Source organism: Lolium perenne, chromosome 6 (genome assembly GCF_019359855.2).
Source record: "Lolium perenne isolate Kyuss_39 chromosome 6, Kyuss_2.0, whole genome shotgun sequence".
Lineage (NCBI taxonomy): Eukaryota > Viridiplantae > Streptophyta > Magnoliopsida > Poales > Poaceae > Lolium > Lolium perenne.
The window spans coordinates 9,669,766-9,680,877 of record NC_067249.2 but is presented as its reverse complement, the minus strand read 5'-3'; the positions used below and the strand labels follow the sequence as shown (position 1 = coordinate 9,680,877).

Sequence of the window (11,112 nt, the reverse complement as noted above, 5' to 3'; positions counted from 1 at the left end):
AAAGATGGTGGATTAGTTTATATACCCCTTTTATCCCGGTTCCTGGCTGGAACCGGTGCTAAAGATGGGGGGGCTAAATCTGGGGGGGAGGCTTATCTCGGTGTTTGCCTTATGCGGGGTGGCCTCATGCGGGGGGATTATCTGGAGGCACATTGCTATATATAGCCCCTCCGGGGAGAGTCCCGCTCGGAAGCTGCTAGTATACACCCAACAACATCTCCTCTAACAGTATTGGGGAAAGGGTTGGAAAATCTCCCGTGGCGCAACTTCTCGAAGATGTCGTTGGTGCACACGCCCTACGACATCTTCGGAAGTTGCGCCTCAGAAAAATTTCCCTGCAAGCCCATGAAGGACTACATCTCCTCTAACAGTATTGGGGAAAGGGTTGGGAAATCTCCCGTGGCGCAACTTCTCGAAGATGTCGTTGGTGCACACGCCCTACGACATCTTCGGAAGTTGCGCCTCGGAAAAATTTCCCTGCAAGCCCGTGAACGACTCTATAAATATGGTACAAAAAGCCAACCCATCTCCACTCACAACATGCTATTTCAATGTTGCACACATGTGTATCTTGGGATGTCTTACAATGTTGCAGGAGGAAGTTTTCCTTTTCATCGCACGAAAAATCCATTTTCCATTTTCGAGGTGCCGAATCGGCAGGAGGCCGGCCAGATTATGATCGCTTCGACCGTAACCATGGAGCATCTTCAGCATTCAACGCGATGGTTGGGTCAATGTTCACTATGAACGGCGGAATTTCAGCAAACTTATTATAATCTTCTGACATGTCTGTCTTGTCCTCGACTCCCACGATGGTTCTTTTACCTGAAAGAACTATGTGACGCTTTGGCTCATCGGATGAGCTCGTTTCCTTATGTTTTCTTTTCTTCGGTCTGGAGGACATGTCCTTCACATAGAAAACCTGAGCCACATCATTGGCTAGGACGAATGGTTCGTCTCTGTAACGAAGAGTGGTGAGATCCACTGTTGTCATTCCGTACAGCTGGTCTACCTTTACCCCTTTTCCATCCAGCTTGAACCATTTGCACCGAAATAAAGGGACCTTAAAAGAAGGTCCATAGTCAAGTTCCCATATCTCCTCTATGTAACCATAATATGTGTCCTTTTCCCCACTGCTAGTGTTTGTTGCATCAATGCGGACACCACTGTTTTGGTTGGTGCTCTTTTTATCTTGGGCGAACGTGTAGAAGATATTTCCATTTATCTCATACCCCTGGAAAGTCAGTACAGTCGAAGATGGTGACCCGGCCAACAAGTACAACTGATCTCCAATATCGTTGTTATTAATGAGATGTGCTCGGAGCCAACCGCCGAATGTCTGCATATGTTTATGTGTAATCCAGTCTTCGATCGCCGGATGTTGGGAGCGTACAATATTCTTGCGTTCACTGATATACGGGGCCACCAAGGTGGAACTTTGTAGAACTGTGTAGTGTGCTTGAGTGAAAGAAATCCCGTCCCTACATATCATTGATTTCCTTCCTAGCGTGCCTTTTCCACTTAGTCGACCCTCATGTCGCGATTCAGGAACACCAATCGACTTAAGGTCAGGAATAAAGTCAACACAGAACTCAATGACCTCCTCTGTTCCATAGCCCTTGGAGATGCTTCCTTCTGGCCTAGCACGGTTATGAACATATTTCTTTAAGACCCCCATGAACCTCTCGAAGGGGAACATATTGTGTAGAAAGACAGGACCGAGGATGGCAATCTCTTCGACAAGGTGAACCAGGAGATGCGTCATAATATTGAAGAAAGATGGTGGAAACACCAACTCAAAACTAACAAGACATTGCACCACATCCTTCTGTAACCTTGGAAGACTAGCTGGATCGATTACCTTCTGAGATATTGCATTAAGGAATGCACATAGCTTCACAATGGGTATTCGAACATTTTACGCGCAGAAGCCCCTCAGTGCAACCGGAAGCAACTGCGTCATAATAATGTGGCAGTCATGCGACTTCAGGTTTTGGAATTTTTTCTCCGCCATATTTACAATTCCCTTTATATTTGATGAGAATCCAGACGGCACCTTGATACTGTAAAGGACTTCAAAAAAGATATTCTTCTCTTCTTTGGTAAGAGCGTAGCTGGCAGGACTTAAGCGACTCCCTGTATCCATCTTTGTAATTCTGTTCTTGCTTCTTTTTTGGGACTTTCATACGATACTGGTCCTCCCGTGCTTCTGGTGTATCTTTTGTCTCCACATACACTCCTAAGAAGCCTAGCAGGTTCACGCAAAGATTTTTCGTCACGTGCATCACGTCGATTGAAGAGCGGACCTCTAGGACTTTCCAATAGGGTAGATCCCAAAATAGAGATTTTTTCTTCCACATGGGTGCGTGTCCGGTAACGACGTCATTCGGAACAGATTGACCGCCAGGACCCTTTCCAAAGATTACTTTTATGTCCTTGACCATATCAAGTAAAGCATCACCGGTACGGAGTTCATGCTTCACCCGGTGATCTGCCTCACCTCCGAAATGATTGCCTTTCTTTCTGACGGGGTGCCTCTTTGGAAGAAATCGACGATGCCCCAGGTACACAACCTTCTTACATTTATTCAAATATGCACCTTCGGTCTCATCTAAACAGTGCGTGCATGCATTGTATCCCTTGTTTGTCTGTCCTGAAAGGTTACTAAGAGCAAGCCAATCATTGATGGTCACGAAAAGCAACGCTCGTAGGTTAAATGACTCCTGTTTGTACTCATCCCATGCATGTACACCTGGTTTGCTCCACAACTGTAAGAGTTCTTCAAATAATGGTCGTAGGTACACATCAATATCGTTGCCGGGTTGCTTTGGGCCTTGGATGAGCACTGGCATCATAATGAACTTCCGCTTCATGCACAACCAAGGCGAAAGGTTATAGATACATAGAGTTACAGGCCAGGTGCTATGACTGCAGCTCTGCTCCCCAAAAGGATTCATTCCATCTGTACTTAGGCCAAACCTTAAGTTCCTCGCGTCATCTGCAAAGTCCGGGAACTCTCTATCGATTGTCCTCCACTGCGACCCATCAGCGGGGTGTCTCAGCATCTCGTCTTTCTTACGGTCTTCTTTGTGCCATCGCAACAACCTGGCATGCTCTTTATTTCTGAACAGACGTTTCAACCGTGGTATTATAGGAGCATACCACATAACCTTGGCAGGAACCCTCTTCCTAGGGGGCTCGCCCTCAACATCACCAGGGTCATCTCGCCTGATCTTATACCGAAGTGCAGTGCATACCGGGCATTTTTCCAAATTTTCGTACTCAGCGCGGTAGAGGATGCAGTCATTAATGCATGCATGTATCTTCAGCACCTCTAATCCTAGAGGGCAGAGAACCTTCTTTGCTTCGTACGTACTGTCAGGCAATTCGTTATCCTTTGGAAACCTCCTCTTCATTATTTTCAGTAACTTCTCAAATGGCTTGTCACATATACCAGCCTCTGCCTTCCATTGCAGCAACTCCAGGGTGGCACCGAGCTTTGTGTTGCCATCTTCGCAATTTGGGTATAACTTCTTTTTGTGATCATCTAACATGCCCTTTAACTTTCGCTTCTCGTTTTCTGTTTCTGCATCTCTGTGTGCATCAGCGATGGCCCGACGAAGATCATCATCAACGGGCTCATCTGATGCCTCTTCATCTTCACCTCCTCCTGCATCTTCATCTTCATCATGCCCTGTTGCAGTATCACCGTAGTTAGGGTACATATCATCATCCTCTTCTTCTTCGTCGTCGTCTTCCATCATAACCCCTCTTTCTCCATGCTTGGTCTAACAATTATAGCTGGGCATGAAACCTTGCCAAAGCAGGTGGGAGTGAATGACTTGCCATTCAGGGTATTGCTTCAAGTTCCGGCAATCAACACATGGACAACACATAAAACCATCCGCCTGTGGGTTTTCCTGAGCCACACGGATAAATTCTTTCAGGCCCGAAGTGAACTCGGGTAGACGTCGGTCAACGTACATCCATTGCCGCCGGTTCATCTACATCAAATAATTAATTAAGTTTATCAAAAAACTATTACAAAATATCATAATATTTATAAATAGTTGAAATTAGCACCGTACAAATGAAAGGGTAAAGTTGTAGCTTAACCTTGATCGAGGAGAAGAGGAGAAAGCTTAAGTGTCGCTCCGGCACCTCATATCATTTTTGTTTTGTGTAAAATCAAGCGGCATCATTCTCTCAGACATTTCATCGAGCACCTTATGTGCATGCCAAAGAGAAGCAAGGTAGCACTCAACACACACACCTTTCCCCTAGAAAAAATGAAGTGAGTTGGCTGGTTGGGGGTGAGCTGAATATATAGGGCAAAGGGCCCTTTTGCACCGGTTCGTATTACGAACCGGTGCAAAAGATACCCGCGGCTGCCACGTGCCTGGCGACGAACCTTTAGCACCGGTTCGTGTTACGAACCGGTGCAAAAGATAGCTCATTTGCACCGGTTCGTAACACGAACCGGTGCTAAAGGTCCCTGTTACGTCCAAAGGGCACGAACCGGTGCTAATGACCCCCTTTAGCACCGGTTCGTGCCAAATCCGGTGCAAAAGATCTTTGGAGCAAAAAACCAAAGCCCTTGTTTCTACTAGTGAGGATACGCCTGAATATGTCACAATGGTGGTCTGCCCTGTGTCATTATTAGCCTAGCACAACCCTTTCTTTCTTTTGCATTGGCCCGCCACACCTTATGTCCCATCTCTTCCTTTTGTGGATCCTTTTTCAGAACTTGCAGCTAAGTCTGATAAAAGAGGTCACACATGGCTGGCTTACTAACGATTTAACGCCCCCCCCCCCCCCCCCCCCCCAAAAAAAAAATAAAGCTCACATGCAAATGACTCAAGCACTTTTTCAAACTTTAAAAATGTTGTTCTATCTCCCCAGCTTTGTTTTTTCCCCTTGGACCTCAAATGAATAAAAAAATTCACAAAAACTTGCTGGCACATGACTTGCTCTAATATCTACATACCATATTTTTTTATTTTATGAAACTTTGCAACTCAATTTTGCATTTTCTGAAATAAAGGAAGCATGCGCTCAAGAGAGCAAAATAGTCCACACTGGTAAAAGTCTTCCATGTGTAGTAATGTACAAATAGGTATATATTACGTCGAATGTTCATAATTGTTTTTATGCAAGTTAGATAATATTGACACAACACATATCTACTATTCATGGCAATGGAACATAATTCAATAAGACTCAAATCATATGCTATGATATGCATACGGAGAGAAAGAAGCTGGGAAGAAAAAGGAGAAGATGCTCTTTACAAAAAGATGTATGTGACCACTCCATTACGCTAATTATCTATATAGCTTTTCCACTTTGTTAATTATTAATTAGGCCTCACCCCCACCCAGTACCAATACTCGTCCTAACCTCCTCAGCTAGCTCAGTTGCGATTACAACCAAGTAGCACACACAGCTAGCTCCCATACTGATTAGATATTTTGATGGGGAACACACACCAGGCCGGCATCAAGAAAGATGATCATGGCGGGAGCCAAGACCAGCAGCCACAGGCGGCCTCCGTTGCCACTGATCAGCTCCGAGCCGGCGTCAAGGGAGATGGAGGCTGCAGTCACGACCAGCAGCCACAGGTGGTCGACCTTGATCAGTTCCAGGCCGGCGCTGCAGATAGAGCACGAAACCAGCTGCAGCCTCTCGGTGGTGACGGCGGAGGGCATGACGTTGAGACCACCTCCATGGTACGTATGTACGTGGTAGACTAGCGTATGTTTATGCTACGGCCAGTCAGTTCCTAGTGGATTATACACTCCATGTGGTTTAAGTTCCTAGTGGACCTGATACAAGTTTTTCTTACCCTTTTTTCAACTGCTGGGTCCATTAGTTTTTACTACACTTCTGGAATCCATGCCGCCCCAATAGATTTTCAATTGTCTAGATTGTCTATATAAAAATTACATCATTATTTTTTTATAATACTATAATTCTAGTAGTATATCTTAATATAAAGTGGTGAAAAATATGAGTCAAAGTAACCTCTCCAAGACATTATAAAGTAAAAAATGTCATCGAACTAATAAAATTCACGTATCTAACATTGCAATTTGTAATTTTTTGTCCTAATGGTCTTCTTCTTATTCATTCAGAATATCTCAGCTATGGAGTCTACTAGGAAACTTAAAAGCATCACTGTAGGACAACAAAACTGCAGAGTCTTTGCACGTCTAATAAGACTTTGGGATGCAATAAACAGTAATCCAAGATATGGAGATGCATTGATCAGTATTGATGGCATTCTATTAGATGAAGATGTACGTACAGTTAAATAATTTTCTATTTCAATTTCTACACTCACATATTTTGTTAAAAATATTACTAATTTTCCATGTGTCATTTAATTCTCTCAACTATTTGCAGGGCACCATGGCACAGATCAGTGTGCCCAAGAAATTTGAAAGACAATTCCGCCGCTTACTAGCCCAAGGATCTGTCTACTTTATTTCAGATATTGCAGCTATTGATGCCAGAAGCAAATCATATGTCTACCAGCATCAGAACTATATGCTGCAATTTAAACACGAGACAAAGGTCATGAGATCCATTCAAGAGGGGCAAATATACCTGCACTTTCGTTTAACTTTTGTCCATTTGACCATATGCCAAGAAAAGCAATTCATTCCAAACCACTCCTGGGTAACAACGTGTGCTACCTTATTCATCTCCTAGCTGTTATTCTTTAATTCTTATTAAATTTTCATACAAGCTTGGCCCTTTCAGATATAATAGGAGTAATCAGTGATGTTGGTCCATATGATTATGCTAGCCCAACATCTCAAAAGAAACTTCGAAAGATTAAAATTCGCAACCTTGAGTACGCTTTCCCTTCTACTATTTTCACCTTAATTTTTCGTTATCAACCGTTCCTCCTCTGTTTGAATAAGTATACATTGCTTTTGCAGTAAACAAACGAAAGAATTAATTCTATGGGGAGAACATGGAGAATCATTTGATGAAGAATCAGTGCTTAAAAAATCTAAACAAGGAATTGTGATAGCCATTTTTGCTGGTATTACTGCATCAATACAGAAATTTACAGGTGCTTATCAAACAAGCTTATGGCAGTACTTACAACAATGCACTTTCGCTCAGCACATAAGGTCTCATACTTGAATGCCTAACTTCGAGAATCACGGGTCTATTTCTTTTGTTTTACTATTTCGATTCAAACCTGCATTTTCTCAAAAAATTGATGGCTATTTTACCTTAGTACAAATAAATAAATACAAGCTCACCTGATAGGTTTACATTAGATGAAGAGAATTGTATACTGAATGAACTAAAGTAGGGCCATCAAATATTGTATAATGTGCATAAATATTGAAGCTTTTGCTCTCATTGGCTGCAATAAATCACTCTGGCAATATGCTTACAGGTATGATACAAGGATCCTCAAGTTCTGCAACTCAAATATATCTTGACCTCGATATACCTGAAGTTCAAAAGTATCGCACTAGGTTCTCTCTCCCTCTCACTCTCTCTCTTTCTGCTGCTTGGTTTTTTTCCACAATACAACTTAATGATATTTTATATGAACAAAAATTCAAGCTATCAATGGAAATGTCCAGCTCTGCAAAAGCATCTCCCTCAAGTTACACAACTATCTCAACATGAAGCTGCAGGCAAGCTATACACCATTAAACAAATATCTACACTGCCAGCTTCATCATTTCAGGTCACTACTTTCTAAAATACTTCATTGTTTTTTACTCCGTAATCTCTTTTAAAATATATGACTAATGCTGCGACCTTTTGTGCCATAAGGGAGGAGCAGCCTTCAGTACAGTTGCAGAAGTAACATCAATTATACCGTCAGTCAAATGGTACTACAAAGGATGCATGTGTTGTGGAAAAGGATACAAGAAGATGTCAGATACCCCAACATGCACCTGCCAATTTCCAGTTCCAAGCCCGATGTACCATATATTTTCCTAAAATCTAATCCTTACAAAATTACTTTTCTATTAACCATGTCATTAACAACCATACCATGCTCCAGGTACAAACTTCCGCTTACAATCACAGATAGCTCAGGAAGTTTGGATGCAATAGCATTCTCTAAAGTAGCTGAAAACTTAGTTGAGCATCACGCTGACCAAGTTTCTATGAACATGAAGATTGATGCTACAGATCATGCGATTGCCCTTGAGAATGCCATTGGTAAAGAAAGATTATTTTATATTGGAATGAATAATGCTGGCAAGTACCCTATAAAGTATGTCCTAAAAAGAAGTTTCTCCATGGACAATACAAACTCAATGCCCATGCTAACTGTTCCAAAGGTTAGTAACTTATTGATAGTGATTACTTATATATATCCTTCTTATTAAGTTGACCCTGACATGTGAAACTTTTTCAGGCAACACACGATGAAAACCTACTTTCCATTCCAACGTCATCTGCCATAATTACACAAAGGTCCCCAATCATTTAGCAAATTTAATTCTCAAATTATATTCACACAACATTATCTCCAAACATTATGATGAATGTTATCTATATTTTTTTCCAGTCCAATTGCACAGCAACCAGATGACTCCTACAAAAGTACACCTCCAGTTGATGCGCAAACAACTATCCACATGAAGGAAAACGAAACCAGGTACTACTTAAGAAACCTGCATCCTTATTGAATTCCACTGTTCAAAATTGCTTTCCATCAATAATGTACATTTAAATCAGATCTGGAGCAAAAAGAAGCATTGATTTTAATGAAGAAGATACCGACAAATCAAACAGGTATCAAAAAACTCATGTGCCCTTTAATGTGCCATACATTTTATAATAATTATGTTTATACAGGTCAATTAATGAAAACAATGGCAAAAAACAAGACATCATCTTTGGCGAGAAATCAACAAATCAACTTCCTATCAGGTAAGTCCAACCATTCTCACGGATATATTTAATACAAAATTTTAGAATGCATACGCAAACATGACATAACCTTCCATGCCATACAATCTTCTCAAATGCAGCTCAACGGAACTGGATCATACTCCTACGAAAAAACACAAACAATGGTTTGTACCTTTTTTTCACAATCAATGTTTTTCCCCCAAACATTAATAATTTTCATGTCTTCTCCTTAACATCAATGCAGACGATACCACTGTGATAAGCTACTACAAAAAGCCGGAGTAAACCAAACATGCAGGCGATATGTCATTGGTAATTTATATGAAAAGTATAAACTTATTTCGTTTCAAACTTCAGTATTTTCTTACTTTCATTGCTTACATTTTTTTACCATGCTATGTTTTGCAGAACACGTAGGAGATCTTCCGGTATGCTTCCAACAAATAATAAGCTTCACTACCTAGAACCACGACCTTCACAGCCTATAACCGCAACGACACGGCATTGATCAAAATTTGTACCAGCTTCTATCGTAACCATGAAATGCGGGCCAATTAATGGTAATGGTCGCCAGTTGGGTAATAACTGGCAATCGTGAAATATTGCAACACGAGCAGGCCAACCGTACGTCGTTTAGTGGTTTGTTGGTGCTTGGTCTGTACTGATTCTACAAGCTTGCCTGTACTTCAGAATTTAGATAGTCAATTGTTGTTGCTTGTAAATGTCATTTGTTTGCATGTAAAAGTAACATTCAATGAGTTAATGTTGTAAAAGTACGTCGTTTGTACTGATTCTACAAGCTTGCCTGTACTTTTTTTCTTTATTTTTCCCTTTTTCTTTTCTATTTCTTTTTATACCAAAAAAAAGAGTTAATGTTGTAAAAGTTCATGTTATTTTTCAATTATGTTTTCTGAAAAAAGAGTCCTTATTTTGCGAAAATGTTCGCCTTTTTCGAAAAAAATGTACATGGGGTTCAAAGATATGTTAACGGGTATGTTCAGGATTCAAAAAATATTCACGGGTTAAAAAAATGTTCAAGGTTTAGACGAGTCCAATCCAATGCCACACAAGTATAGCAGGAATTAGACTGCTCATAGTGGGAGTAACATAGGTAGTAACATCACACATCCCAACACATTTTGGTGACATGGCATGACAATAAATGAAGAAAGAGAGTGGGGTGGTAACTAGCTATGTTACCATAACATCACACTTCTCAAGACAAGATGAGTCTACAATCTAATAAATATAACATGCATGATACCACATATATGTAACTACCCACTATAAAGGTAGTAACATAGGGTAGTAACATGCATCATGTTACTACTCTATGTTACTCCCCACTATGACTAGTCTTATAAGTCTAGCATTAAGCTAGTACCACAGCATAGTACTACTGGCTGCTACATTAGGAAAAGGGATGTACTTCAATCATGCGTGCTCACATCACTAATCCAACTTACTTTTTTTTTTTTTGAGAATCACTAATCCAACTTACTTGGATGTCGGCACGCAGCGCCCGCCAAACAAAATCCACTACGCTTGGATGGACGAATGGACGATGCATGCATGGGCCACACAAATGCAAACTAATAAGCAGCCCAACCCATCCGAGTTAAGTTGATGTTTACATAACGAACAATTGAGCCCACAGGAGCCTGCACGTCACTATTTGGGCCGTTTACCCACCCCAGATCTCGCACGGAAGGACTAGAGGGTGTGCGGCGGTAAAAAATTTAAACCGGGGATGGGGCGGCCGCCCCGTCCCTGCTGCCTCCTCCACTGGATGGGGTCCCTCCCAGCGTCCGGCCGCAGGTGAGGGGACAGCAGGCTGCTGCACCGGGGGATTTGGTGGCTGTGGAGACCAACCTTCCGCCACCTCCGGTTCGGCTCCCGCCCAATTTCAGGCCGGAGATGGTGGGGACGCCGTCCACTACGCCAGAAGCGTTGGTGCCTATGGAGAGGGTGTGGGAGGAGGTTGGAGGACGGTGTCACCAGCTGCCGGAAAAGGTGATGGCGTATGCTGCTCCTCCTGAGAGGAAGGAGGCTAGGCTGTCCCCCTCCTTCAAGCGGAGGACCTTCGGCCTCTGTTTTCGATGTTTGGCGTTGGACCACTTCTTCACCGACTGCCGAGGCTTTGTCCGGTGCTTGGGTTGCGGCCACTCCGGCCATCGCGAGCGGGACTGCAAGGCGCGCAATGCTCCT

At 42.3% G+C, this 11,112-nt stretch overlaps 2 protein-coding genes and 1 long non-coding RNA gene across 4 annotated transcripts; 2 read left to right on the top strand and 1 right to left on the bottom strand.

Annotated features, from left to right (window-relative positions):
- The first annotated feature begins 250 nt into the window (after positions 1 to 250).
- Positions 251 to 784, top strand: LOC139832875 (uncharacterized). The gene is made up of 2 exons (XR_011747524.1): positions 251 to 508; positions 596 to 784. It is a non-coding gene; the product is annotated as an uncharacterized lncRNA (long non-coding RNA).
- Positions 785 to 1,918: 1,134 nt separating this feature from the next.
- On the bottom strand, positions 1,919 to 4,476 carry LOC139832279 (uncharacterized). The gene is made up of 3 exons (XM_071822001.1): positions 4,117 to 4,476; positions 2,751 to 4,004; positions 1,919 to 1,954 (listed from the first exon to the last, which is right to left on the bottom strand). The coding sequence occupies exons 2-3, from the start codon at positions 3,762 to 3,764 to the stop codon at positions 1,919 to 1,921; spliced, it is 1,050 nt and encodes a 349-aa protein (XP_071678102.1). The 5' UTR covers positions 3,765 to 4,004; positions 4,117 to 4,476.
- A 903-nt stretch (positions 4,477 to 5,379) lies between these two features.
- On the top strand, positions 5,380 to 9,703 carry LOC127308961 (uncharacterized). Of its 2 annotated transcripts, XM_051339909.2 has the most exons (16): positions 5,380 to 5,729; positions 6,135 to 6,299; positions 6,406 to 6,681; positions 6,766 to 6,859; positions 6,948 to 7,084; positions 7,421 to 7,502; positions 7,594 to 7,720; positions 7,810 to 7,961; positions 8,045 to 8,327; positions 8,405 to 8,463; positions 8,558 to 8,647; positions 8,728 to 8,784; positions 8,848 to 8,922; positions 9,024 to 9,068; positions 9,149 to 9,216; positions 9,313 to 9,703. In XM_051339909.2, coding segments are annotated over exons 3-15 (1,239 nt in total). In that variant the 5' UTR covers positions 5,380 to 5,729; positions 6,135 to 6,299; positions 6,406 to 6,644; the 3' UTR covers positions 9,150 to 9,216; positions 9,313 to 9,703. The 2 variants fall into 2 exon arrangements, with proteins under 2 accessions (XP_051195869.1, XP_051195870.1); XM_051339910.2 differs by lacking the exons at positions 6,766 to 6,859; positions 6,948 to 7,084.
- Positions 9,704 to 11,112: the final 1,409 nt, after the last annotated feature.